The sequence below is a fragment of the Chinchilla lanigera genome, unplaced genomic scaffold (assembly GCF_000276665.1).
Source record: "Chinchilla lanigera isolate Chin_1 unplaced genomic scaffold, ChiLan1.0 scaffold00005, whole genome shotgun sequence".
Taxonomy (NCBI): domain Eukaryota; kingdom Metazoa; phylum Chordata; class Mammalia; order Rodentia; family Chinchillidae; genus Chinchilla; species Chinchilla lanigera.
In genome coordinates this window covers 1711279-1737823 of record NW_004955406.1, presented here as the reverse complement: position 1 = coordinate 1737823, position 26545 = coordinate 1711279, and the positions used below count along the sequence as shown (strand labels likewise).

The 26545-nt window shown below is 41.6% G+C and overlaps 1 protein-coding gene across 9 annotated transcripts in view; it reads right to left on the bottom strand.

The window, feature by feature from the left end:
- The window catches only part of Esrrg (estrogen-related receptor gamma), a 524413-nt gene that overhangs the window by 46829 nt on the left and 451039 nt on the right, over positions 1-26545 (bottom strand). For all 9 annotated transcript variants that reach the window (XM_013519877.1, XM_013519891.1, XM_013519883.1 and 6 more), the window contains 2 exons: positions 10096-10206; positions 6384-6545 (listed from right to left, as the gene is read on the bottom strand). In XM_013519877.1, the coding sequence (XP_013375331.1) occupies positions 6384-6545; positions 10096-10206 (273 nt within the window). The remainder of the gene's footprint in view (positions 1-6383; positions 6546-10095; positions 10207-26545) is intronic.

Genomic DNA, 26545 nt, shown 5'->3' with positions numbered 1-26545 from the left:
TCAAGAAGCTTGTGAAAGTGCTTTGTACACGGTGAACAACTTCAGAGATGCTAGCTTTTATACTCAAAGTTTAATCATAGGAAAAAAGGAATAAAGCTGAGTAATTCAGGTCTGGAGCTAATAACGTCATAAACTATGAGATTAGGGCACACATATGCACACACATATGTAGGCTGACGTGCATACGTGATCAAGGGTAGGTGTCATGTCATATACGTCTATTAAATTTCCCACAGTGCTGAGTGTTGTGTCAGGCACACAGAATATTTAAACTATATTCGATGATCACTATAAAAAATGGTCATAGGTAGCCAGGGGCATGGCCAGGTGTGGATGGGAAACCGATTTGGGGGATGTCTGGAACCAGCACAGGTCCTGCTGGGGAGCGGCCCTGAGCACAGGAATTGGAGTGTGGCAGCCACAAAAGGGCACAGAGGCAGCGGACAGGACTCTGAGAGCACTGCCAACAGCTCTCTTGGACGGGACCTTTCTGCCAAGGAAACTTCGCTGCTCTTTCTTGGTCTATGTTTTCATTTCCAGCAAGGGTAGCTACAGACACCAAAGGAGTCTTTGGGTGATACTTCAAATTATTTTTTTGCAAAGTATTTCTTAACTTACTGGATTCTATTTCTGTATCACAGATGTGACTTCAGAAACTGGTAAATCTTCAGTTATTTTAGGTTTGCCCAAGGACTTGGATAGATTATTTAGACTATAATGGTCCTGCTTACTCAGGACGCAATGACAATCTCCGTCCAATGATCCTCCTAGTTAAATAAGCTTTTCCACTTCCCTATTAAAATTGATGGGTTTTTAAAATACAATTTAGAATGACTTTTGTAAATATGAATTTTTTGGATCACCTTTAATTGCAGTAAGATGACCATCCATGTGTAGCACTGTACCTTACAAACATGAATACTGAATGCTTTACATTTAGATCATGCTTTGTAATTTGCAAATTTGTTATACATAGTGTATAATTTGCATGTGTTTTTCCCATTTGATTTTTACAATGCAATTAATGATTAAAGAAATTAAATAGCTTATAAAAATTACTCAACTGCAGCTCAGATTTTTATTTTACTTTCAGAATCATCCTACTCTACACAGGTGTACAAGTACCAGGTATATTAAGCATAACCTCCAAATATTTAAAAATTGAATGTTATATATAATTTTACGTCTTCTTCATGGTCATGGTTCAGGGTGCTACATTTAACTTTTCTCCACTTAAAAATTCAACTACATGGCTCTGAAGTCACTGAGCATCATAAAATAATAATAATAATAATAATAAAAATCCTAAGAAAAAGGCTGCAATTGATTTATTAATTCAGAGCAAAGCAGAACTCACAACTCTATGTAAAAGTAGTTATGGGTAGGCAAGGGGCGGAGGATGGAACCTCAGGAACAACTAAAGACCAGGGAATGCATACGAAATGTACTGATCAGTAAACATCCATCAGGTCCCAGTGATAGATTCAAAATAAACACTCAGGGGCTGCTTATACCGGGCAGACCTCAACCTCAGTCAGCTGGCCCTGCTTGCTACACCTCCAATTCTAACTGTGTATGCTGCACATGGAAACAGTTTGCATCACAAAAGGAAACATAACCTGATGGAAATTACTTTGCCATGTATTTTGTGCTTCTGCACATACCTAATCACTTAGTGATGCTGTAACTTTAAAGTGGATATTTTATCTACCAGCACCTAGTAATCAGGATTGGACAACTTCACAAGTGAGAGAATATCATCTTAAAAACTGGTTTCTCCTGAAAAAAGCAGTTGCTACCTAAGTATTATCTCCAAATAGTACTATTAACAGTAAGTATGCAAAAACTTATTCTTTTGCAAAACTTGTACTCTAATGTAAAAACACTTTTTAAAATCCATTTATAGAATTTTCATTAAAGTCTAAATACTTCTGTTGAGAAAACTATCAAAAACCAAGTAAATGGGCACTCTCTGATACATTTCCCTAACTGAATATTTTTACAAAAAGTCTCAGGGTAAGTGGAAAATTTTGGTTCCTTCATTCAGATTTCTGCTTCCTGTATGGATAAATATATTTAATGACTGCATTATCATATTACCTTTCCGGTGTGGTTTTCTCTTAAGGCTTAGTATTTCCTGCTTCCACTCATTATGAAGAAAAACTGTAGGGGATTTATTTATTTATTTATTTATTTATTTATTCACTCACTTATTTATTCACTTATTTATTCACTTATTTATTGATTTATTGAGACTACATGGCTCATGCTGGCCTTGAACTTGAACTTGCTCTGGAGCTCAGGCTGGTCTCAAACTCACAATCCTCCTGCTTCAGCCTCCCAAATGCTAAGATTATAGGTACCTGGGCTCTCATTCCAGTTGCTGCCATTATAATAGGCATCATTTTAAGAATGTGACTAGGAAGTCTCCGAACCCAACCAGGCCTTTCTTCCTTAACGGGTAGCTGTGTATTATGTCATGTTAAAAATAAGCCAACCTGAAACGCTGCCATGTTGAAAAAGGAAGACAATTTTTTTTTCTAAAATACTTTCACGTACTCAACAGTTCAAATACCTTGCTGTTCTCCTGAAGTAAGCTGTCTCGCAAGATCCATAAATATATTAAAGCCACTTATATAGGTCAGCTAATATGGGCTATGCTTTTTTAAGCAGCAGCTGACTAAGCACATTCCGCATCTTGCTAACAAAGTTCCGGTACATAATAATATTTTAATCAACCACCAAGAACAATGACAGAGCTGACTGCTGGGCTGACCATCGCCTCACCACCCTCCTACTGGACGAGCCCCTCATTCCCGGACAGCCCACTCTAAGAGGGGCCCACCACGGGGAGAGCCTGGAGTGGCGGCCGGGAGAACCTCTGTATCTATATAAAAGAGATTAGAGGCGACAGCATTCCATTTTACAGCTCAATCATATTGTGTTAGCATGCGCTTATCCGAGCACGGACGAAATTGAAAGAGAAATAAAAAAGAGCCAGGCAGATAGGAACCAGAACAGCCAGGCATGAGCAATTTCCAAGGATATAAAAGGATGCTAATGGCGGGCCCCTGTCATTCTTAAAAAGGGCTATTAGGGCACCGTCATCTGTTCTCGTGCCCTCACGCTCCTGCGGCTGGAGTGGAGCATTTGCTAAAGCCCTTGTGATCTTTTCTCTTCCGCAGATAAAGTGTGGTCATGTTTCAGAAGAACGCATTTCCCATTTATGTGATGTATTAATGTACGTGAACTAATTCTATTTACTGATAAAAAAAAAATCCGCTCCATATGTATTTTTTTGCAATATTTTCTTTTGTGCAAGTCTCCACTCTTTATGCAGCACAAGCAAGTACCCGAAAGCACATCCCCGCAGTGCGGGAGGGTGACGCAGGGTCCCAGACGCCTCCCTTCACCTGAGGCGCGCGCTGCTGTGAGTGTCAGCGGCTGTGAGTGTCAGCGTGTGCGCGGCCGGCTGCAGTACCTGGGAGCTGCACGAAGGTAACAAAGCCTGAGATGTTAGTATATGAAAAACGCAGAGCTGACTCGCTTACAATGTCCCCTTCACAGAGAGAGAGAGTTTGAAATTTAAGACAAAGATGGGAATTTCCAGCTCTGGTTGGGTTTTAATTCTGGCTCTGACCTCATATGCAGCTTGGCCCCTATATCAAGAACACAATTTTATTTTTATCAGCATGGAAATGTGGCTCTAGTCATTCATTCCGTTTGCCTTCACTGTCTGCCCCACACTCTGCATAGCTCGGTGTGGCTCCCCTGATATCCAGGAACCCAGAGTAAGCCAGCTTACTTGGAGATGAAAGTACACTCTCCTTCTCCCGCTCAAAATGTTATAGGCATACTGATTGTTACAAAATTAAAAGGAATCAGGAATGGTGGTGCACGCCTGTAATCCCAGCACTCAGGAGGCTGAGGCAGGAGGATCACAGCAAGTTTGAAGCAGCCTGGACTACATAAAGAGTGTAAGCCCAACCTGAAGTCCTGAGACCCGTCACCAAAAGCCAAAAAAAAAAAAAAAAAAAAACTTAAAAGGAATTTCAGTTCATTTTTGTTTCACTAATCTCCTTCTGAAAAGCCAAGATACTCCTCGCAATCTCTGAAAATACCCTCGGGGTATGAGGAAAACCAGAGCTGTGAATCACGCTCCACAGTGGCCTGCTCCGGCATCTGCCACGGATAGAGAATCACTCCCCTCAGTCCTCACCGATTCTAAGCCCCGGCTTAAGACTGAGCACATAATCACAGAGTAATTGTTTCCACCACTGGAAATAGTGTGACTCAGAGTTATTTAAAGTTACCATCTCTGCAAAAGTCACGGGGCCCCGGCCCTGTGCCTGTCCTGTGCCGAGCTCCTTTGTGAGCTGACATTTCTACTTAGATGCACAACCAGACCTGCACATTTTATCACTGACTTTTCCCTACCAGAGGCATGGAAAGAGTGGTTGACTTTTATTGGTCTTTATTATGGCATGTCTGGGCAATATCCAAATACCGGCTTAACAAATCCCCTAATTCAGGCAGACTCGAGGAGAGCCGGGTAAATAACAGAAGGTCTGGAAGCACCGCGAGAGCCCCGCACGCTGCTGTTGTCGTTAAGGAGGAGAACACTGTCATCATCGCTGTTTCGAAACAGTTCTCTGAAATGCAATGGACTGGGAGATGAAAAGGGCCTGATTCTGTTCGCAGAAGCTCTGCTGAACACATGTTTTGAAGGCACTGGATGTGTCTATGGACTACTGCAAGTGTTCGCTCCATCTTCCTGCCTCCGAACCATGCTTGAGTTGAGGATAGTAAGGCCTGAGCTCTGGGTTAGAACAATGGCTGTCAGTCTTGGGGACAGACAGGGGAGCAGGCTGTGTAATTTGCCTGCCTTGGGGGTGGAGAGCAAAGTCTGGGGACACGGATATGCTGAGGGTGCTACTGGCATCTCGTGGGTGGAGGCTGCCGCGACTCACCCTATAATAAACAGCCGGTCCCTCACAGCAGAGAATTACCTAGTCCCCAAAATCAGTGGTGGCTAGGATGAGAAATCCCAGGCTAGAATAATGATATTTCAAGTATGTATATGACATGCCATATTACTATAAACAATGTATTTTTATTAGCTGAAAGAAGGTCTGTAGATACCTCAACAAACATTCTTTTTGTTTACTTCTACTCTAACTGTTCTGTACCACATTCCTTCCAAGTAACATTCTTCACTCTTCAAGCAAACTCTGCCGTAGCTCTCAAATGTCTCAACATCCTTTAATATCTCCCTTTCTTCCTTTTCGTAGACTTCACACAGATGGAGTTGCAATCACATGCCGCACCAACTACCCACATGCTCAAAATCCTGCCCTTTCTTTTAGCTGGGGTAACCTTTGTGAAGGTATTTTCTAAAGAACACACTCAAGCTCACCTATTTAACTAGTTTTGACTTAATTTGGGGTGCTTTATTAGCAACCAGTGTAAGACAAAGTAGCTGGTATAATCCAGAGTGATGTTTAAATTAGTTTACAATTTGCTTGGCCTCATCTAGAAGTGCGCCGAACAAAGCCATTCAGAAATGTCAGCTGTGTTCCCAACCACTGTAACAAATCGTCGCCGAGCGCCGCACACCTAATGACTTCAAATTAGCTTCACTGCGATATAGCCTGACAGTTCGTTACGACTGTTAGCAACATCGCCGGCGTATCATGACCAATAAATTGGTTTCAGTGTGGGCTGGGAAAGGGACTTCCATCAATTTGATTAAAGAAATTACTGTAGCATTCAAAGCATAAAGACAAACTAGTTTAAGGAGACACAAGTAAGTTAACTGTACCAGAAAAATATTGCCCAGCATTCAAAAATTTGATTGTAAACTACTGAAGAGTCCAAACAGATTAAAAAATTTAATTCAAACAGAATACTCAAATTCTTAAAACTCACAGTCAGGCGTATGGGCACTGATATTTTAGGATGGGTCAAAAGAGAAAGGTAAACACAAACTGTAAATAGCTATAAATTACCAAATGAGAAAATTCATGTCAATTTGATACTTATTTTCATAATTAGTCTATAAAGTCATGGTAAATATCTAACGGTAAACCAAAGAATGACATATGGATACAAAGAGCAGATCAATACAAATAGCCACCGTAAAACAATGAAATGGGTCATTCCTAGAAGGAAGAAATGTACATCAGATGACTCTCACAGCTCAAGGGGTACAAACACATAAAGGTTTATGATTCTATTAAAATCAGCAAAGCTGTGAGTTAAATGTGATTAAAAAAAATGTGAAGGTTAAAAAGATCCTACTAGGAGATTCTGAATTTTCCCAAATCATCATCCATAACCCAGAGAACTCACTACGACCCTTCTTTCCTTTTCAGAAACTGTACCTGGAATATGCTTCGCCCATCCAATGATGACCACCAGCTCCCGGTCGGCCAAGTCACACAGTGTGGTGAGGGCTTTGATGTCACTGTCAGGGACAGTAGGGTCAGGCATGGCATAGATCTTCTCCGGTTCAGCCACCAACAAATGTGAGACAATCTTGTTATCTGCAGGATCAGACCAGAGAACTACAACATCACTGGGAGAGTATCATCCCTCTTAGAGAAGCACCGCAGTGTTTTGAAAAATAATTCACACAGCCCTCAATAAACCCCACATAGCCCATACATCATATCCACGAGTTCCACCTCATTCAGAAAAGCTCACAGCAAGAAACAAGCCACTGCAGTCGTCATGGAATTTATCCTGTTCTTATTTGCTTTACCTGTTCTCTCTGGGATGAACCATCTCTCCGGTACTGAACATTTTTGCAGCAAACATATAAGAGACGTTAGATGCTTTCTGGGTTTGCTCTCTGATTCTTAAGTGGGATTTGGGGAAACAGATTAAAGAGTATACAACAGCTTTAAAATGAAAATCCATGGTAAACCAGTGAAATATAGGCTAGGATGTGGAAGCCAGAGAAATGCTAAAGCCCAGTCACAATAGGCATGGACGTCATTAATTGTCTAAATTCCTTTAAAGAAGAGCAAAGGTCAGAGCCCTTCTGCCTGGGTGAATTACTGACTATATAACTCTATCTCCGTGGGATGCATTAAACAGGAATTTCTTTCCTTCTCTCCCTTCCCACGGGCCCAGCTAGCCTTCCAAATATAGCTAATACCAGTTTCCATAAAAATACTCCTACTTAAATGGCACAGTATTTTCTCTTCTGGGTACCCATTCCTTTACCCTCTATTTTCACCTGTTATCCTTAGTTCATTCTCCACTTCAGATTTATCTGTCTGAAATTGGTGATATATGTTCTTAAAATCCTTCATAAAATACAATGGAGACAAATGGGAAGCATCACGCCGCATGTGCTTTACTGCTCAGGGGCATGTGGGAGTTGTAAAGCTGGGTGAGGGGATGGTTTTTCTCCTTGGTCCAATTTTCACTTTCTGTACATAGCTTTACATTTTCTATCTCCTTCTAAGTGTGGAGAGCCAGATGGATAAGAGGAAGCCCACATGTTCCAGCATTCCATGTACAGTTATTCTAAACAACCAGGGCACTTGGGAAACTCCCTGTGAATAGAACCAAAGGATGCTATTCACTGTGTTCACCAATTTGCCTTTTGCCATACATTCTTGACTTTTTTTCTTTTTACCCAAAAATGACATTTCACACAACTTCGAATAAAACATAGCATTGTTTTACTCTCCCATCCTGAAATAACAAGACTTATGTAATCTATAGTTAGTACTTTTTCTGACAGGATATTTTAAAAATTTATTAACATGGCCATATGAATTACATTTATTTCAAGTATTCACCAGATCACTAGTTATTGGCAGTAATGTTCAATGATCATTAGCTTGAACATCAGATTGGGGTGGAGAGATTCCCAAATACCACAGGTCTTAGAGAAAAAAAAGCAACTAGATTATTTTTCAATTTACAGGATTTGCAAAGAATGACATTTGCTTCTTGACTATGCTATAGGAAAAACACCCTGTGTTTTTAGTTATGCTTGGAGAAGTTTAAACTTGCACTGGCAGTGCACCAAACCCTGGCAGGAGCCACTAGATGCCCAGGGTTAGAGGAAAATGCACTAGTGAAGGGTAGACAAATGTAACCAAGGGAAATCATCCTGCTGGATGTTTTCCAGCACAGGGTAAAGGGGACCTGTTTGATCCTAGTCAATGGGTACTTGACTTGAGGGGTCAGAGAAATTCAGTTGAAGCTTAAAAATTTCCATCATTCAGAAAGTGGAATAGCCAGCAGCCCCATTCCTAGGTAAATCTTATTTAATGTTTCCCTAATTAGAATCAATAGAACCCAATTTTCATTCCTGGGGCTTTGTAGTACACAAACAATCAGTCAGGGTGCAGAAATCTCCCTAGCCACTTTCTCAGCAAAGCCCGGCCTGTCTCCTGACACTTATCTGACAGCATCTGAAAATTAAGTTTTATAAATGTTTGTTACAAAAACACACTAATTGGATGGACTAAGGAAAATTAGCGCAGAGGCCCTCTGATAATGAGTAATGATTTATTAGGAGCCCTCTTTATCTCAGACAAATGGAGCTCACTGAAATTGCTGTAATCTTCTTAGAGGTACTTGACAATCCACTTCCCAATTCCTCAGGTTTACACAAAAAACGATAGATGTTCCTTTATCATGTTGGCTTACAAACGGGCCCGGGTTCATTTTTCTTTCAGTAGAAAGTGTTATCAATGGTTTTGGTCCACATTCACACAAAATAAACCAGAAACGGGCAGTGTGTATATTATTGAATCAAGGAAAATTAAACCTCTAATGAAATGAAGCACCAGTGTTTATAGCATTTTATTGTATTATCAGAAAGTTTTTTATTATAATGTGCAAAATCTGCTCAGTGTAGTTCTAGATTGTATTTGCTGAATGCCAAACAGCTTAGGCAGGCTGAGGAGTCGATGCCAGATTGGACAATTGAAGGTATAATCAACATAATGTTTTTTGGAAAGGCAAAAGGAAAACTATGCCATATGTTCACTTAAGCTTTAATTTTATGTAAAACTGGTTGTTTTTCCTTTGACATAGCTGAAATGTCCTTTCGTTTACAGTTCAGGGGCTGTTTTATTTGTTTAATAGATTCCCATATGCTCCAAGTAAGATGCGCAGCAGCGACCCCTCCTGGACGGTCTGAATTAGAAGTGGATGCTGTCTTCCCGGGAAAGCAGAGCAAACACTCCCTGTACCTCTTCTAGAAATGCTGTAAAACCAACTTCCCCTGGTGAGCCTGCACGGGCTTCTATGACAGTGACAGCTAAGCGTGAGAAATCTGTACCAAAGCTCCTCCCAGTGCCCCGTATCAACAACGTGCAGAAACACTCCGAACTGTCGCTCCCTGACACTACTGCTATTAACTGATATTCCAGAAAATGGGACACAGTCACTGCCTCAATCTATATTCCAGCTCTTTTTAGTTAATGACAGAAAGAATGGGGTGCATGGCATCATGAAATCGCAGGCTCTTTAAAAACAATTCCTAATGCCCATCAGGGCCTCTGAGATGGAACCACCAACCTATGCTTATTATTAGTGGGGCCCATTCCTGTTTTAATCTGTTGCTAGCTCGGGTGTTAACCTTCTATAGCTCCAAATTAATGAGGCCCCTAATGTATTTTCATTGGGAGGATGAGCAGCCAAACTCATTTAGTTAGAGAAAACTACAAAAATCACTTCCTTGTGAAATCTGAAATGCATAGCTCGAATGAACTAATGGTCACAGTATGGTCCATTTTATGTACCTCTGGAAATAAAGACAACCAGTACATGTAAAAGGCACACCATCCACACAAGCTATGCATTCATGTGCTTATGCTTCCACAGAATTATAAGGTGCAAAACAGTAAGGGAGAAAAAAAACATAGGTATCTTTCAAAGGAAGAGAATGAGGATTAGTTACGATGCTGTTGTTTCTCCCAGACAATCCTTGGGCACGGAGCCACTGTTCTCCAGCAAAGAGAAGTCTCCTTGAAGCAGCAGGGGTGGGTGCACCAGCAGTCCGGGACAAGGCGCCAACTGGGAAGGTTTCCTGTGCTGGGAAGCAGACACAGCTGCTGTACTTACATGGCTTTTTGGCTGGCTGAACCAGCTGAGGGTTCAGGTATGGGCTGTTCTCTGCATCTATTCTGCGCTTGTACTTCTGCCGACCGCCACGTACTCTGTCAAGACGCACCCCTGTGGGCAAAGACAGGCACCAGCTTACTGTTTGGGTAACGATCATTGAGACAATCAAGCACACAGACAGTGGGCCCCGGCAGTGCTCTGCAGACACACAGGAGAATGCGGAGGGGTCCAGGGCGCTGGAGGAAAGGAAAACGTGCCGGCTAAATTATCACAACTGTCACAGGCTGGAAACCACCTCTCCAGCAGAGAACAGACCTAAAGACACTGTATACAAAGCCACCAGAGTCATCATTTATAATCCAAACAGATCAATTTCCACATCTGTTCATGCCCAGAAGGTGCTTTTCTGATCCTCATGTAGTTTCTTAAAGACAATGGCATTTTGTATTCTCTTCCTCTGGAAGCTCAGAGTGTGGGAGCCAGGAGACCAGGAGACCAGGAGACGTAGCGCTCCCACTCCCCGCCCCTCCCCGAATCCACAGAAGACTCATCTGGAGATAGGACGGAGAGCCGGGGGAGGTACACTACAAGAGACTCAGTTCTATGCGGTGTAAGATTGCTCCTTAATGAAATGTCAATATGCCTCAGAATGGGAACGTGGTTTATGATTTGGCACACATTTGTATTTCCTGTCCTAAGCGGGAAATGCTGAGCAGATCAGGTTGAACAGGATACAGTAAGGCCTTCCTAAGAAAGAATTCAGAAAGCCAAGATGTTGGAAGAGTGTTTGTGTTGGGGGGAGCTCAAGCGGGAGGTGGAAAGGAGGTGGTGAAAATATAGAAAAGTTTCTTTTACGTGGAAGCCGTGATGGGAAAGAACTTACTAATAATCTAATTTCTGGCCTACAGCTGTAAGGTGTAGAACAAGACCAAACTTTTCTTTCCCAAATAAAGGCAACAGGAACAAAGAGAGACTCTTGCTGTGGACTGGGCTGTACCTGAACTGATAGAACAGGGTAACATCATCTATTAATAAATTCAACCACAGAATGCATTATACATATTTTGGCATTTCTCAAACTGTTTAGGAAATAGATTTGGTTTAACGGCATCATCAGTATTATTATTATTTTACTGTAAGGCCTCTCGGAGCCATGAATATGCAAATACACTCCGTAAAACTCTACAAAGGAGATATATAGCATATGCAATGTTTTCCAAACCAAGAAATGCTTTTTTTCAGAATATTTATTAATGTCATGTGGAATGAGTGAGCGGTGGGTTACCTGAGTTATAGGAAAGAGTCTGGTGAAGGCCAACGCATTTCTATGTAAATACCTAAGGTGAATGCATTACTCAAATGTTAGGGATGATTAGGGATTCCAGAGACAAAAGGAAACACAATTTTTCATATTGCCCTACTACTAATACTTTAAGATTTGATTATCTTTTGGCGGAACACACAAACAAACGATTAGTTCTGGGCAAAGCCTTCACTGATGTACCCACACAGCAGAATATAAACAGAATCAGGAGATGACTTCAAGAGCAATTAAGTAGGTCAGACAAACAATTATCAGAAACCAAAGAAGTCAGATACCGCTTTTTAAATATTCACTGCCAGGGAAGGTGCGTGCAGTCTTCCCTGGAAGTTGTCATATGCGAGGGTCATAAGGAAGCTGTTCCTCTTAAAGAATTTCAAGTCCACAAGAGAATCCCTTTGTTCCTCGAATTCCTAAATTCTTCCTTTTGTGGCATCTACATTTGCTAAAGTTTAACACCTTCCACTTCTTTCTCCATTTGCTGTGCTTTGTCTTTTTCCTCACTTCCTCTCCAAAACTTTCTCTAAGCTATGTTTTCAGTTTATATAAAGTGATCCCATTTTATCTTATCATTTAAGAAACATTCACACCTGTTTCATGACATGTTTGAAGAATTCAGAATCCTATTAGAATATACAAAGCATGACATTAGTCATGTCCTCACGTGCCTGTCGTCCGATCCCAACACAAGGAAGACACTTGACCCAGTATTACTGGAATTGGTTAGAGAAGGCAGGGAGGGCCGATAGAAAGCAAAGTAGTGACAGGCGAAGTCTAAGGACGGCAGGAACGTATTTGGGTGCCTGTAAAATCATTAGAACAATGAAAGCTGGCAGAATTGGTTCTTTGGTATGGGGACTCCTGAGTTGGCTTTTGTGGCTTGTCAGACCACGAGCGCTGTTTTCACACATCAGGTAACCTATTTGATGTGGTCAGCGCTGGTGGACTCCTGACAATGCAGCTGGCCCCACAGGGAGCTGGCAGAGGAGGACTGTGAAGTCCCAGGCCCAAGGCCTCAGCTGCAGACATTGCACACGCATCTGTGATACTCACACTAATGCACCAAGCCGGCGGTGTCCACCGAGCAAGCGCAGTACTGAGAACTTGTTACTATCCCTGAAGGAAGCACCCACACCTGCATCTTACAGGTCTTTCACCACGTGTTATAGTTAGGTGTTGTCAAATAATTATGATTACTGTGCGTTTCCTTTTCAACTTTGAAAACTGACTTAGAGACATATTCATATAATTTCTCCATGTTTCAACCGAATCTGAAGGCGCAGTCTCTCATGTCCGCTCCCTCCTTCCATGCCTTCCAGCTTGGGTACATCAACAGCTATCCACCCACTCCTCTGTTCACCTGCTCAGCCTCCTGTTTGTCCACCTATGCATCCACTCCCTACCCACATCCACCCACTTTCAAATAGTCAAGGACTTTTCATGTACACCATGATTTTAGACCTTACTTCCTAAAGTAAAAATCATTCAGACAAAGCATTCCTTTACGATTTGTAACTTTATTTATGTGAACTTCAGTAGAAAAAAAGATTAGAAAAAAGATTAATAAGTACATAGCAAAAGTCAAAAGAGACTCAATATGCAGAAAGATGTTTTTGCTAAGTGTAAACAACTAACGGCAAAAGTTTCTAAAGTCAATATATTTTGAAAGATCACAATAATATACAGATGGATATTTCATTCCTATCAAAAGCAGGCAAATATCAACAATTTTAAATACTTCAAAGCAGCTGGGCATGGTGGTGAACGCCTATAATCCCAGCAGTCAGGAGGCTGAATTAAGAGGATCACGGTGAGTTCACGGTCAGCCGGGGTTGTACTGTACGTGAGACTCTGTCTCAAAAACAAAAAACAGCAACAAAAATACCCTTCAAACTAATTAATACTAATTACTAAACTTCAACATCTGCCTTTTATGCAACTCGTGAAACTATTACTATGATAACCGTCATTATTTGTTTTAGCTGACTTTAAACTTGGTGAAATGTGTGACCCCAAATTGTAATTACACATAGTAGTACCTAGTTCTCCATCATACTAAAACTGTTCATCAATATTTCATTACATGGGGGGGATATTACGCCAAATATTTCTCAATAAATATTTACCCCAATAAATCTCCAAAAGTAAAATCACCCCCAAGCAGGTCTTTAACATGTGGACACAGCTGCTTTTTCTTTCTTATTTTTTCTTCTCCCTTACTCTTTTTTTTGGGGGGTACATTATTAAAAATATCTATTCTTGTGAGCCATGTTAACATAAGCACTTACATTTTGGTAATATTTTAAATGGTCTGATAAAAAGTAATATCGAACAGGTATCATTAAGATATGTCTAAATTTGCAACATAATTCTACTTCTAAATTTCTCCAGAGAATCAAATTTTAAAAACTAAAGACACCAATATAATTAAAGCATTAAGTCACAAATGAGGCTCTATTATAGGAAATAAAACATCAAATTGGGAAAAACATTTCTCATGATTTTAATGGGAAACAAATTCTGTATAATGATATTGTTGTGGTTTGAGTCTAGATGTTCCCCCAAAGCCTCATGCAGTCACGGGGCGGGCTTCTAGAGTTCTTGGCTGATCCATGGTCCAATGCTGGGATTATGGGTGTGAGTGCTACACCCGCCCTGGGATGGGAGCCTGCATACAGTATAAGGGAGGGAAAGAGGCTTGCTCTCTGCTGCTTGTTCCTCTCTTTTTGCTCTTGTTACTTTTGCTGTCTTCTGCAGCCATGAGCTATTGCCCTCTGCCATGTGCCACTCTGCCTTGGAGCCAGCCAAGTATGGACTGAAACCTCCACAAACTGTGAGCTAAATCAACCCTCCCATCCTTAGTTCTGGGCATTAGTTATTTTGTCTCAGCCATGACAGAAAAGTAACTGAGACATACACAGAAACATATATCTTCCTGTTAGCAAGTTAATTCACAAAAGCAAAAAGTAGATTGCAAAGGACAGAAGTATTTAACCAAAAATAAGCCCACTGCCATTTAAATTAAAACACCATAAACAAAATATACTGAATGAAGATTGTATCTTTTTGCAGTTGTTGGACACATGTTTAACTCATGACTTGGCACTAGCAGGAGTACATGAAAACACCATGTTCAGTAAGAAAATATATATCCATTCGAAAGGAGGATGAGTTAGGGAAACAGGGAAAGGTGGAAATCACCAAGCAGTACTTTAAGTAGCTATTCATAACTGCACTTAACTTGTAAGAAGTATTTGGCCTACGGTTTTTAGCTGTGCATACATTAAAATGAAGGGTGAGTGACTGTGAGTCTCTGCCTCACCTTGAGTTTGGTCCTTTATCTGCAGTGATGATTTTCTGAAGTTTCTTTTTCCCTTTTCATTGTTTCCAACTACAATAACATAATACTATATTCTTAAACATTATGTGAAAATGTCATGGAAAACACAGCATAGGTTAGCCATCAAAATGGTTCTGTTCTGGGACAGGGGTACAGCTCAGCGGTGTGGTGCCCGCCTGTCAAGCACAGTCTGGAGTTCAAATCCCAGTTCCAAAAAGGAAAAACAAGGGCTCTACTCTTTCCCGACTTTGCATAACTAGCTCTGCAGACTCTAATGAGTGCCTTAACTTTTCCAAATATAAGATGGCTCCATGATGTTTTGCTATTATGATCTGATAATATGATACCATGAATATTAAGGAAATGAATATTTAGATAGCTTATAAACTTTAAAATGACAAGTAAAAATACAAGAATTATCATCACATCATTACTTTGTTGAATTACTGCCACAGTACTTTGCTGAAATATATTTTTGCCTATGTACCTCAATCTCAGTTCTGCCAGTAGGTAACTCAATGGGTACTAGTCAAATAATGATATTATTTGGAGTCTGACTGAACTATAGAAACAGCTGGTAACTATTTATTACTCATTCTTATCACTAATAACATCAGTTAGATATATATTTTAGAAGAGAAACAGAAGTAAATCAAAAAGATTTTTAAAACAAAATATGTTTTCTCAGAGCCTAATTACAAGTTCACAATTATTTGTAAATATCCAGTTAAGCTAGTAGATTTAAGTGGCTCCAACTGACCACTTAGGCAGAAACAAACAGCAGTAATACTTATGATAAGGATGCAGGAAATGCAGATGAGTTATAGACCAAAAAAAAAAAATCAACCAAATTCAAACATTTTTGCTAAGGGTGAGAAATCTATCTCCTTATACATTTATAATGTTAAACACAACTTCCAATCACCATAGACTGCTCCTGAAAAAGTTTAAAAATGACATTCCCCCCCCCCCGCAGGAAATAAGATACTCACAATGCAAAATGCTTGACAGGATTTGAAGTTAATAAGGCAACTGGGTTTCCTAGTGATGCAGAGATGGCCAATATCTTTTTTTTGTTTTGTTTTGTGAATAAGAGATTTTAACAGTTGGCATTAACTACCTAATAGAACGTTTCCTATTGCTGCTTCTTCAAACACTGCATGTGCCTGGCAGGGCCACCAGGGAAATACAAATCTTACACATCGTCAGAATTTACAAAATTGAGAAAGGAAGAGTAGGGCAAAGGGGGAAAAATGCTGCTAGGCCAATAAATGCCAAGAGAAGTAAGGCAGTTCATCCCAAGGTCGTCTTAGGTCAGCAGATTTTAAGGGTAGGTTTTACGCCCAAATGCAAATTTTTTATCGTATTACATAGTCCAAAGTCAAAAGTATTTTTCACGTTTTTAATAGCCCAAAGTCAGAGGCATTTCACAGGATAACAATGAAAAAAAATATGTCCTTTAGAGAATCACGCAAGGATGCCCTAGCCTACTTTCCTAATTTAAAGCTCTTTACATCGGCCCCAAACAAAATTGGCTTTACAAAAGAAAAAGAGAAAGATGAGTAATACAAACCCCTGGAATGCTTAAGAAAGATACTGATAGTCAGGTTAAAGAGTACTTTTGGAGAGACGGTTCACAAACACTAAATAAACAAGTGTGTGAGGTGTCAGGAAACAGGACTGTTGCTAAGGATGGAGAGTGATGGGGTGACACGACACTTGTGACATCGGAGGAAAGAGTTTGGGACGTGAGCAGGGTCCCCTGCTGCCCTGCCTCCTTCCCTTTCAGAACAGACCCAGCTGAGGATGCCCCTGAATTTGCCCGTGAGTCCAGGAGAGACTCACCCTAAGCAGAGCAGAGAGAAAACCCTTGAGGTCGGCAGGGAAGAGGCGCGGGCACATAAGCAGCAGCGGACACAGGAGCAGGCTGCTGTCTTCGCGCCGCTGCACTGCGCCCTCCTTGGGGACGGCATCTAGAGGACTGGAACATGTGTGCAGGCTTCCAGGGAGGGCAGGAGTGGAAATTATCTGCATATTCACTCGTAGACTCCTCTGGGAGGAATCTGTCCATCTCAAATTCTTGAGGATCATAAGACAGTGAAACACACTAATCCTTAGGTAGTTTCCCTAACTACTATTTACCTTTGCTATAGTTGGATTCACAGCTGGGGCCTCTTCTTTCCGTTCCAATAGGCTTTCCCTCCTCCAACCTGCCTCATCCAACAAGCAACATCTGCTCGGTCTATCTCTGTACCAAGTGTGAGTGTCTTGGAATAAACCAAAATGCCGCGGCCCAACCTTGGGGATGGAGAGCTTGCTGTGCGCTAGGCACTGGGTTATTTCCTCTTCACAGGTGAACACACTTCACCCTTACAGTGACTGCTTTATTATCCCTTCCTCCAGAGCATAAAACCAGGAGGAATGAGGGGCAGGGATTACAAGGGGAGTTGGGGAGGATGGGCATTGGCTGTGTTCTGCATCTTGACTTTTACACTACCTCTCTGCCAATAAAGTCGACCTATGTTTTTGCTTGTTTGTCTGCTTTTGATTCATGGGTCAATTTTATTCATTTCTCTTAGTAGAGAGTACAGAATGTTTACGCCCTGTGTGGAGCTGGTACCTACACACATGTTCACTCCTTCTCTATCCCTGGCCCTCCCCTCCCCCATCTCTCGAGCCACTTCCTACTTCAGAAAGATCCATCTCCCTACTTCCTACTATCTAATTGTTCTTTTATTTTGTTCTTTATACTTTGGTTTCTCATAGAAGAGAAACCATAGTGTCTGATTTATGTAATGGACTATGTACTTCTGGCTGGTTTTGAGCTCAGTATGTAGCCCAGGTTATGCAGTGATCAAATCACAGTGATCACCCTGCCTCAGCCTCCCAAGTGTACCACTACACCCAGCCAAATTGCTCTTTGGAAAAGAGCATCTGGTAGACCTCCCAAAGCAGAGGTGCAGGAAGACAAAAGCACTAAATGAAACGACCCTCATTGCACCATGGCGTACAGGTTAATGACAAACAAAGATGAACTTCAAGAGGCACCAACAGTTGCTCTTCCTCAATGGCTGCCCTGCTGATGCTGCGGGTGTCACTCAGGAAGGGGTCCTGACGTCTCAAAGCAGTTCATACCCATGAGACTGTGGAGAAACCCAAAGTGACAAGAAGAAAGTGTTCGGGTCCTCTGCTTTTCCACTGAGACAAGGACCCAGAGACATGCGGCTCCTAAGGTGTAGCTCCTCAACATCACCAGAAATGAGACAGCATGTTAGGCAGCACTGCAGAGGGCACAGCCACACTCTTCCTGCAGTGCAGCCTGGCGTGGGGTGCTCTGGACAGCTAGGGACACTCCCAGCCCAGTGCCCTGCACTTGTGCTTGAATATCCGAACCACAGTTCGGGAACTTAGCAACCCTGTGCTTGCACGTGAAACACTCTAATGTCTGATAGAAAAGACAAACATCACACGGGAAAAGAAAATGCATATCCATTAGGTAGACTTTTATTTTCCCCCTTTTTAAAAAAAAATCTAGTCCTCAGTCACTAAAAGAGATAAAAGCCATGACTCACGCTAAAGCTTCCTTGCTGTGCAGATGAATTAACAATTAGCAAGGGAAGGCTTCCGCTGTGGCCTACCGATCGCTATCTGGAGACTGAACATGGGAGGCTTTTGTAGAAAATCACGAAGGCTTCTCTCTGCTTCAGATTCAAGCCACACCCAAATACACACGTGGGTTTCTGCCCTCAGGACAGAGCCCCCAAAGTTCCTCCTGCCCCTTCTCCCCACCGAGCGGTGACTGGCCGCCCTTCCCTGCCGCCCAAGCCTCCACACTAAGTGTATCATCTGGATTGGAGCCGAAAATGCAGTGACAGAAACTTGAAACAGCCGTAAACAAATGCTCAGCCAGGAAAGTGTTTTTAGAGCACGTGTGTTTTGAGGTAAAGTGGCTTCATCTGAAGCATGGGGCCCTAATCTATGACACACACAAGCACAAATTAGGTCATCTGCAACAGGTGACAGGTTTTAATTGAATGTCTTCTGTCTGCAGTTCTGACAAAAGGTGAATGGAAATAAATGAGTCTGGCAAGACAGCCCCGAGCCTTACAATACCCAATATCTCATTATTTTTAAACAGCTATCTATAAACTGATGCTGACAAGCCTTGAACCTTTTATTTCTGCTCAAGATGAGGTTGCCGTGAAGAGAAAGAAAAAAGAAAAAAGCAAAAGGGGATCCAGAACATTACATTAAACATGCAGTAGCTACTATTATCACTTCTCTGAAGTAATTCAAGGAAATCTCCTATTCAAAAGGTGTTATTTCTTACTTTGCTTGATGTCCGGGTGAGACAGAGACAGAGAGAGAGACAGAGAGACAGAGAGACAGAGAGACAGAGAGACAGAGAGAGAGAGAGACAGAGAGAGAGAGAGAACATGCCCACGCTCACTTGTTCAGCATTTGCCAAACATAGAGGCTCTCTTTACAGAAAAAAAAGCTAATCTGCCCTTTCCTTCTTTATTTCTGCTTGAAATTTCATAAACTATTGAAAGAGATGTTACTGTGGCTCACATCTATTTAAACTGTATTTTGTCTCATCAGGAATCCTGAGGACTCATCTCCAAATCCTTTTTGAAAGTGCTCTCGTTCTCATGTGGGTAAAGTTATGAATTAGTGGGTAAAGACACAGAATAGGGTTGTACATCAACATCAAGAAAAGCGATCCTATTAATTCACAATTAAATGAGACGCTGGCAGCAATAAGTTTAAACACAATAATAATAGTAATAGCAGTGAATAGAGCCCTGTGGGAATGTACTGGATGAGCAGAAGCACAAATATTATTTATGCAAAATTCAATGCCCTATAAAAATGAATTAAACATGAAATCAACCAAGCTGGTTTACAAGTTCCTGGGTGGAGAGCAATAGACACTTTATTTCCTTTGATAGGGAGAAATACAGTAGAATCTAATTTAAAAAAAAAAAAAAACAAAAAAGAGATATGGATTTTGAAGAGAAGATAAGTTAAAATCAAAAAGCAAATGGGTGGGAGAGAAAGAAGAGGTGAGTCTGGAGGTCATTTGGTGTCAGAATGTGTGACCTGAGATCCCATAAGCAGACCTCATAAGGCCCCCAAACAAACTTACAGAAATTCCAGAGGAGGAAAACTTATTCCTAGATAGTCTGTTAGGAATTTACCAAGGACAGTAAAACTATATTACCAGATCAAGCAGAAGTTTTTGTTTGGCAGTTCTGGAGATTAACCCTGGAACCTTTGCACTGAGCTACATTCCCAACCTTTTAAAATTTTTCCTAAATTTTGACACAGGGCATCATTAAATTGCAAAGCTGCCCAGGCCAGGCTTGAACTTTTCTTCTGCCTGGTTTAGCCTCCCAGAGTGCTAGGATTATATACTACCTTGCCCAGTTTTGAGCAGAAATCCTGAGAATCAGTCATAAGATAGCAAAGAGATGCATGATGCCTAATAATATTTATCTGGTAGTCATAATTTGGCAGACTCAAGGCTCAAAATAAAGTGAATCTAACACGAAGAACACAGTACAGATTCTGAGACCGTGTGTAAAAAATGTAGGAGAGAATTCAGTTCAGTAGAGATTCAATGTAAATATGAATATAGAGAAGCCCACATATCATCCAAGTGAGAGATTACTTGTAGTATTGCGACACGTGTCTCAGGTCCTGACACTGGCAGCAATAAGTTTCACACAATAATGATGGTAATAACAATGTTCATCACCCCCCAAACACTCTGTGTAAACAGAAGCACACATATTATATATAATAATTCAAAGCCTTATAAAAATATACTAAATATGAAGGTAAACAAGCTGGTTTTCAAATTTCTGGGTATGAGTGATGGTCAGTAGTTTTGGTCAACAGGAAGGAATACTAAAGACATTCAAGAAAGAGGACTTCCAGAACTGCTTCAGAAAGTGGCAAGAATGATGGGAAGAGTGTGTTCAATGCAAAGGGAAATACTTAGAGGGGAGCCAATGGCAAGGAAATTCTACTGTAACACATCTTTAAAAATTTAAACATTCATCATATTTGTATTATACCTTATATTCACTGCAACTAATGACAAATACAAAAAGATCATCATTCCAGTACAGTTAGTATCCATTATCACCCTCTGATTTCTCGAATATTTCCAGAATCTCCAGTCTGGCTGGTTTCAGCAAGATAATGACGAATTCAGTTTGCTCTCATGCAGACAATATGTGTGTGAAAAGCATGATTTTGAAATCTGCTCTTTAGTCAAAATGCAGTGATATTTTTACTATTTTGAATACTGAAGGTTTAATAATGATTAAGTAAAGATTCATGCTTGAGTGATACATAATATTAACAACATTGGGGAAAGTTGTACACAAGGAAATCTAAACTTTTCTGCAAAGGAAATTATCAATGGCATAAGTGCATACTCTAAAGGCCAGGAAGACACTGTATTTTTAAAGTGCTCTGGCAGTGTAAATCACAGCTTGATATTTTAAATCTTAAATTAGGATCAGGGAAGCATATATGAACTGTTTTGGTTACTTCTCTCACTGCTGAGACAAAATACCTGACATCCAAAATTAAGGAAGGAAAGGTTTATTTAGCTCACAGTTTGTGGAGGTTTCAGCCCATACTCGGCTGGCTCCAAGGCAGAGTGGCCTACAGCAGAGGGCAACTGTTCATGGCAGCGGAAAACAGCAAAAGCAACAGGAACAAAAGGGAGGAGTGGCAGCAAGCAGCATCTTTCTCTCCCTTATGTATGCAAACTATCTGCCCCAGGGCAGGTGTAGCACTCATACCCACGAATCAATCATTAATTCTAAAAGCCCCATGACTGCATGTGTCTTTGGGGGGACACCCACATACAAACCATAACATGAAGAAATACAGAAAACACTAAGAATATTTCCTGATGCTAAGCATACAGGGTCAATTTGTTCTAAGTCAAGAATTCCCTGACACTTCCCTGCCTGTACACCAGAGGTCCACTCAGGTAAGTTTTGGGGCTGCTCAAAATGCCCACAGTGATGGGAGGAATCTTTAAATGCCAGTGCAACTAAGAAAAATAAACCTCACTGTTCTAGTTGTAGGACAGCTCAGGATCAGAGATGGACTAAAAATTCCGAATATCACCACCTGATGCCCATGGCATGAGAAAGTCCCACCAGAATCTCCTTGGAGTTTTCCAACCTGACCGTCCTTAAAACTTCTTGTCCACTGTCTCTCTCTATATTAGAAACCTGACCTAAGCTCAGATTTCAATCTGCTTTATTTTTTCATCTATATTCAGCTTAATTCCACAAGAAGTTGAAAACGTAGTGAGAAATCTCCCTCTAATTGAAATAACTTAAAGAACCAAAGTATAGCTGAATGATTTGGGTGTACCTTTTAATTGTGCATGAATCACCGTGGAACATGCAGTATACATCACATGCCCACCCAGCAGGCAACTCAAAAATACTAAGGAACTGAACAGAAAAACAAGTTTACAACATTCTGTGCAGCCGTATACTTGTTAGGTTGTTTTGTTTGGTTATCTTTTGGTACTTGTAAACCTAGAATGTACACACAAAAAGATGGGACTGTCAGCCTGGCATGGTGATGAATGTCTGCAATCCTAGCACTCAGGAAGCTGCTGAAACAGTTGTATTGCCATTGAGTTTGAGGCCAACCTGGGTTACACAATGAGTTCAAGCCCAACCTGAAGTATACCATGAGACCCTGTCTCAAAAACTAAAACTAAAAGCAAAACAAAAAAATCAAGGGATAGGAGGTTAACCTACTGACACCATAATTTTAGAAATGTACAGAAACCTTAATGGCGACAACTATACTAAGGCACTGAGAGGAAAAGGAGCTGCCCAAAATGGAGAAGAAGCTCAAGATTTAATTTTGCAATATTCATCTCAGTACTAAAGTATTTGATTTTCTGAGAAAAAGTCTCCGATATTAAGAAGTACTAACAGATAGAAACTGTACCTAGTGCATCCTGAGCAAGGGCCACTGCGGGTCTCCATAGTCAGGAAATTTTTTTTTTTTTTTTTGGTTTGGTTTTCTTCTGGTACTGGGAATTGAACTCACAACCTCGCGCTTGCCAGGCAGGCGCTCTGCCACTGAGCTAAATCCCCAGCCTCTACTCAGGAAATTTGACACATGAAGAAAACTGTCCCCTTCCTGGGATACTTCTCTTGCTCTTCTGTCTGGAAGTAGATGAACAAGTCTGATGACGGGCTGAGAGCTCTTCCAGTTCTAAGAGTCTATGAATGAAACGCAGTCCTTAAGAAGATGGAACTGACGCACAGACTTAGAGTGTGGCAACTGCCTCGGTAGCGGGAAATATCAGCATGCTTCATACCTGAAATCTGGGCAGAGCCGAGCCAAACGCACGTGCCAATGAACGCAAGCAGAAGGCATCCAGCCTGGGCCTGGCGCTGCCCACACTGACACTGGCCAAACTCATCTCCTTTTGTTCTTGACAATAACAAAGCAAATCAAGTGCCGGCGTTAGGCGTTAGAGAAATGCTTCTAGCTTATGATTGCATTGGGCGATGACCAGGGTCTGCCACAAATTGCACACCACAGCTTGGGGGGTGCGTGCACTGGCTGAGGCGGGGACAGGAGGAGACTGAGGAGGACAGAGCAGGTGAGGGACAGTCAGAAAACAACCAGCCCAGCAGGCAGCCAGTCTGTTGCTTAACTAAATTTCGTTGAGAATCTTTAAGATAAAAAGGCATCCGGCAAAATGTGACCACATCTCATTAAAGATGCCACGGTGGGGAATGCTGCATCTCAGCATCTACAGCTGCCCTGTTCAAAAATGCCATAGCGAGGGGGCTGGGGATTTAGCTCAGCAGCACAGCGCCTGCCTGGCAAGTGCAAGGTCGTGAGATCGATTCCCGGTACCAGGGAAAAAAAAAAAAAAAAAAAGAAAAGAAATGCCATAGCGAGATGTGGTTTTCTGCACATTGTACACCAAGCAAGGACTTTTCCACCTGAACTGCGTGCTAATTTCATGCCAGTGCTGTGATTTTGAAGGCTGAGGTGTGATGGCAAATAAGAACAAATTTCTTTTACTTTTTTACAGTTGCATGGATGGAAGATTCATTCTCACCCACATCCAACCAACCGCAGCATTTTTCTCAGTAAGCCGAGATCGTGGTGCTGCTGCCCTTGTGCTCCGGGGCAGGACTGACTGAGCACAGGTCTCATGTGCGAGCAGCGCGACTGGGCAACAGTAGCCCTGAGACCACAGAGAGCGACAGTGGCTGCGGATCAGTGGCAGATGCGGCCTGGGCGCTCTGGGAAAAATTGCCGGGACCCACACCCTGGGCAGATGGGTCAGGGCAACTCAAGGTTTCATTAGGCTATTCAGAATGGAGCACAGTGGAAATTTACGAATTGCTTATTTCTGACATTTTTCACTTAAAATTTTCAGACCATATCTGTGTGTTGGTAGCTGCAGAATGTGAATCTCCAGGTAAGGGGCCCCCTGCTGTATACACACAGACACACACACAAAGAGCTCTAGACTGAGACGTTATTCAGTCTCTTTGTTTTCTTGATAGCTATTTGATCTGAGCAACTAACTCTGAGAATTTTTATTTGCACAATATCATCTTCCAAAGAGAAGCCATGTCATAGGAGTTTACTTAACATTGATATTAGGAGCTAAAAATTCAAGCAACTATGAGACTCCTTACATAAAGTGAATGCATGAAGTGGAGAATGTAGTTTTTTTAAAAAGTGAGAGGTAGACTAGGTATGGCAGTGACCCCAGCACTAGGGAGGCTGAGGCAGGAGGATCTCAATCAGGGGGTTATAGAATGAGTTCAAGACCAGCCTGAACTACATTGTAAGACCCTCACCTAAAAAAAAAAGGAAGAGATGAAAACAAACAAAAAGTAAATACGTGAGAAGTACAGACTATATAGGATGGAGAACATTTGCCCTGCAAAAGTACCCCGCCTCTACTCACCACCACACAGACACAGGCTCACGAGGGCGAGACAGGAATTGTGGCGTGAGCACACGGTTACGGCCATTTCCAAAAGAAGCTGGGTCTTCACATATGAGGGGGGATCAAAACATGAGATAAATGTTTAAACTTAAAACTTTACTACAGCTGGGCATCATGGTGGTGCACGCCCATAATCCCAGCACTCCAGAAGCTGAGGCAGGAGGGTTGCTGTGAACTCGAGGCCCGCCTGGGCTACATAGCAAGACCTGATCTCAAAAACAAAAACAAGCAACAAATTTTACTACAGTAAAAGACACTTTGCCATTAGACCCACTCAAAATACCCCTCTTTTTTAATGCACTCATCCCATCATTCTTGCCACTTTCTGGAACAGTTCTGGAGTCCCCTTTCTTGGGTGTCTGTTTAAGATGCGTGATCCACAGTACAGGAAATGCGGCTGCCAAGTGACATCAACATGCAAGGTTAGAAACACGACAGTATGTCCACCTCACTCACCAGACTGGGTACCGTACAGCTTCTGGCTCTTCCCCGAAGTCAAAACGACCATGAAAGGAAAAATTTTCAATCAGTGCAGGACATGGACACAGCCAGGACTGCATATTTAAAGGCACTCAGGAAAGGGGACTTCCAGAGCTGCTTCAGAAAGTAGCAAGACATAGGGAATGAGTGTGCTTGAGGTGAGGGGCAAGATTTATGTGATTAATGTCACTGTGTCTTTTATTGTAATAAATTGTAATTTTTAAAAATTAAATACATACTGCATTTTTCAATCATATCTCTTAAACCCATCAACATTTAATTGTTCATATAATTTTTCACCTAATAATGTAGCCCTTTGGCTGCCAGGTTATAACTCTTGGTTACAACTGTGAGGAGGAGCCACCTGTTAAAGAGTTCAACTGCACAACTGGCTAGGCAAACGATCATACTACACACACTGCTAGCTGTTTAGAAATTATCTTTTAAGCTAGGGATATAGCTCAGTGGCATAAGAACCTGCCTGCAAGTGTAAGGTCCTGAGTTCAATTCCCGGTACCAAAAAATAAAAAAAGAAATTATCTTTTAATTTTCCTTATACTCTCTATATAAACACAAATTATATTACCTAACCACTAAGGGGGTCTGTATCTTGAAATCCTGTATTTTGAGGCAGCCATGACCTTGCAACTAAAGATGCTCAGAGCAAGAGCAATGCAGTAAGTGTGCTCAAAGTGGGGGCTAAATCTTGAAACTCAAATATTAAAATTCTATTCAGTCTAAATCTTGAAATTCAAATATTAAAACTCCATTCAGTAGGGTTTCAGGCATAACACTAATGTATAAATATAAGGGCTTTCATTGGATGTAATTTCCAACAAAAGTGAATCTAATCTTCTACACCCAAACCTAAGAGCTGCCCGTTCAGAGTGCTGGCATATTTTGGCCCAAAGGAGACCTCTTCAGGAATCAGTTCCCAAACCCTGGCTGTACCGGCACTGACGGAGAGGAGCAGCCACGGCTCTCTTTAAAGTTCTCCACTGTGTTCACTCATGTTTCCAGCTTGTGAGGAGACACATTTCTCCCCTTGAAATGTGCTGGAGCCACTTCTTCAATAGGGCCGGTTCATTTCCACTGTCACCAAGATTACACAGATTCTTCTCCACGGGGCCGTAGCTGTTAGACTATCCTGTCTCTCCCCCAACCTCATGTACTACCGGGAAGAGAAGGACTTCCACACAGCAGAAGAGGAAGAAGGGCACCACAGTTTGGTGGCAAACCCGTGTCCCCACGGGACAAGGGAATGAAAGAA